At 51.6% G+C, this 3119-nt stretch overlaps 1 protein-coding gene across 2 annotated transcripts in view; it reads left to right on the top strand.

The window, feature by feature from the left end:
• STOML1 (stomatin (EPB72)-like 1) overlaps nt 1–3119 on the top strand; it is a 14781-nt gene that overhangs the window by 3522 nt on the left and 8140 nt on the right. The window contains exons 1-4 of one of the 2 annotated variants that reach the window (XM_011967105.1): nt 115–245; nt 602–708; nt 1799–1948; nt 2254–2457. In XM_011967105.1, the coding sequence (XP_011822495.1) occupies nt 239–245; nt 602–708; nt 1799–1948; nt 2254–2457 (468 nt within the window). In that variant the 5' untranslated portion in view covers nt 115–238. Of the gene's footprint in view, nt 1–114; nt 246–601; nt 709–1798; nt 1949–2253; nt 2458–3119 lie in introns of those variants that run through there. The other variant, XM_011967106.1, reaches the window with a different exon arrangement.

Genomic DNA, 3119 nt, shown 5'->3' on the forward strand with positions numbered 1-3119 from the left:
AGACATTTTTAAATGGTCATTAAGGCATTAAAGTAGGGTGAGGAATAGAAAATAATAATCTTATTCCTCATTTATGGCTCTTGTTGATAAGCTATTTATGCTCTATCCCTGTAGGCTAAGGCATCATCTTCATAAGGACTCCTGGAAAGCATACTTCTGGGGCTAATGGTATAGGAGGAATGTGTCTTGCCAGCAATATTCAGTGCATGTTTACAGATGCCCAGGTGCTCCTGGCTGCATGCCAGGTATGAGTAGGCAATATAAATTAAACGAGAAGATTGACCCCTACTCAGTCCAGTGAGGAGAGCATCATCACCTGGACTAGATTCTGAGATTGATGACTGTTGCCTAGCAGAGAATAAGGCCTTGTGAGGGTTGTTGGACTTGGGACAAATGAGTATTGATGTATGGGAGGAGGGAACAGATCCTAACTCGCAGCTGCCCAAAGATATGGGGATATTAGGCAAGGAGCCAGACTGAGAACCCTGAGAAGGAAGGAGCCTCTCGAGGGGAAGGTGGGCGTAAGGTACGCTTGCCCAAGTTCACTCTACTTGCAGCTGTCATGGCAGGTCCAGTTGACCATCTCTGCTCTCACCTGCAGATGCACCCCAGAGCTGGCCCTCCTGCCTCTGTCATGGCCTCATCAGTTTCCTGGGGTTCTTGCTGCTGTTGGTGACCTTCCCCATTTCCGGCTGGTTTGCCCTGAAGGTAAGGCTGGCTGGGTCAGCCCCCAGGGTGGTTGGGCCACACAGAGCTTTGGCATTGATGAATAAATTTGCCTATCCTCTGTCCCGTCTCCCTAAATGTTACCCCTTTGCAAAATGGGCTAGGCAAGAATCATTCATTCACATTGTTCAGGGGAGGAAACAAGGCTTGGGCTTGTCTAAAGTCATACTGGGAGCCAGTAGGGGGTAGAAACAAGTCCCAAACTCCTAAGTCCTGGGATCTGGACACTGGCTTTAAGGTGCACACAGACGTCTTTGCCAAATTATCTTCTCTTTGGGTTAGAATAAATTAGAAATGAAAACACCCAACTTAGCCCAGCAGGTAACACGTAATAGGAATTCAGGCCTCATTTTCAATAAGGGGTGGTACAGTGGGAAAAGGATGAGTCATGGAGCTGTAGTTCAGCATCACACATGAAAGCTGTGGGGAAGGTGGAAGCCCAAGGAGGCCTTGCCCTTTGTGTAACCCTAGGCAACAGTCCCTCTCTAGACAATCACTGGGTTTGGTGTGGTCTGCCAGGGAGTCCTTAAATGGCCCCAGATCCTAGTTCTAAAACTGCCACAGAAACAAATGCTGTGTGACCTTGAGCAGGTTGCTTTGCCTCTCTGGGCCTTCATTTCTCAATTTGGACATCACTACTTCCCTAAGAGGTCCAGGGACCTAAAGTTGACAAAGCCCTTTGCCCGGGGGTGCTGTTAGGGCAGCCCAGCCTTTTCTCCTAACTAATCCAAGGACAGACAGTTTCCTGGTATGAGTCATGTCTAGCTTCAGACCATAGAGATGAAAAGTTTCTCTTAAGGATCAAGTCAATACAGTGCAGTGGTTAAGACACATGGCCTTTGAAGTTATTCAGAACTGCATTCAGGTCTTCCCTGTTTCACTTAGGGCTATGCAATTTTTGAGCAAGTAACTTAGCCTCCGTGAGCCTTGGTTTTCTGATCTGAAAACAGAGCTAGGGATACCTAACTGTGACCCAGGTGAGGAGGAGAGAAGTGAGGAAGGGACTTAGGCAGACGGCATTGGCCAGCCTTGGCTAACCACTTTCAACTCTTTCCCTTGCCATTGTGGACAGATCGTGCCCACGTATGAGCGGATGATCGTGTTTCGCCTGGGCCGGATCCGCACCCCCCAGGGACCTGGCATGGTTCTGCTCTTGCCCTTCATTGACTCCTTTCAGAGGGTGGATCTGAGGACACGAGCCTTCAACGTCCCTCCCTGCAAGGTGAGGGGCTTCTCAGCTGCCTTGACAGAGGAATTGGGGGCCTGTCCAGAATGTACTATGGTGCCAGGACCTTGGCCTGTGAATCACCATCTGAGGGGGGAAGGGGGAAGAAGAGACCAGAAAATTGATGGAGGCTGGGAGGACATCCTTGCTTCATACACCTAACCCTACATACTTGGGGACACCATTTGCCCTTGAGGAGCTAGCTGCCAAGCAGGTGGGTCAAGCTGGGTGGCCCCAGTGGGCCTGACCTCCCTGCACCCCCAGCCCCTCCAGTGTCTCTCTCTCATGGCCTCCCCCAACAGCTGGCCTCTAAGGACGGGGCTGTGCTGTCTGTGGGAGCCGATGTCCAGTTTCGCATCTGGGACCCGGTGCTGTCGGTGATGACTGTGAAAGACCTGAACACAGCCACACGCATGACGGCCCAGAACGCCATGACCAAGGCCCTGCTCAAGAGGCCGCTGCGGGAGATCCAGATGGAGAAGCTCAAGATCAGCGACCAGCTTCTGGTAGGTAGCCCCTCACAAGACAGAGCCTGGGGAGTGGCACCGGCCTGGCTCCACCTGCCAGGTCACTTTGAGCAAAGCGTCAGACCACTCTGGGCCTCAGTTCACCATATGTCCCAAAAGTGTAACCACCTCTGAAGAGCCAGTGCCTGGGTGGGGCCATGAGTTGAGGAATGGCAGGTGGGCATAGACCGTAACGATCTTGGGCAAACTTGTCCCTGAGAAGAGGAAGTGGCCCCGGCAGACATTCTTGGGGTCTGCCCCTGACTGCTGAGTGTTTACCCCTCACTGCTCTGCCATGATGACGCTGGCCTCTGCAGCTCTCATTCCGGGCCTGACTCATGGGGCAGGCAGGTGGGTAAAGGAGCAGGGACCCTCCCAGCCCAGTCACCTGCTGGGGAATTCCAGGCTCACCATGCAGCGTGTGCATGCTTGTGATTTTGGTTTCCTTGTTTGGAACAGAACAAAGACACATGAGGACATTTGGATCTTTTTCCTGCCTCTTCTCCATGTATATACTGGAGTTTGCCTTAAATGTCTTCTGCTACAAGATGGGATAGAAATAAATACACATGCAGAGGCATGTCCCCTGCAGCCACACTCAACTTGTGCTTCCTCTTGTGTCCTGACAAGGGAATGTAGGTGAAGTTTCTCCCCATTCCTCT

Source organism: Mandrillus leucophaeus, unplaced genomic scaffold (assembly GCF_000951045.1).
Source record: "Mandrillus leucophaeus isolate KB7577 unplaced genomic scaffold, Mleu.le_1.0 Scaffold789, whole genome shotgun sequence".
Classification (NCBI taxonomy): domain Eukaryota; kingdom Metazoa; phylum Chordata; class Mammalia; order Primates; family Cercopithecidae; genus Mandrillus; species Mandrillus leucophaeus.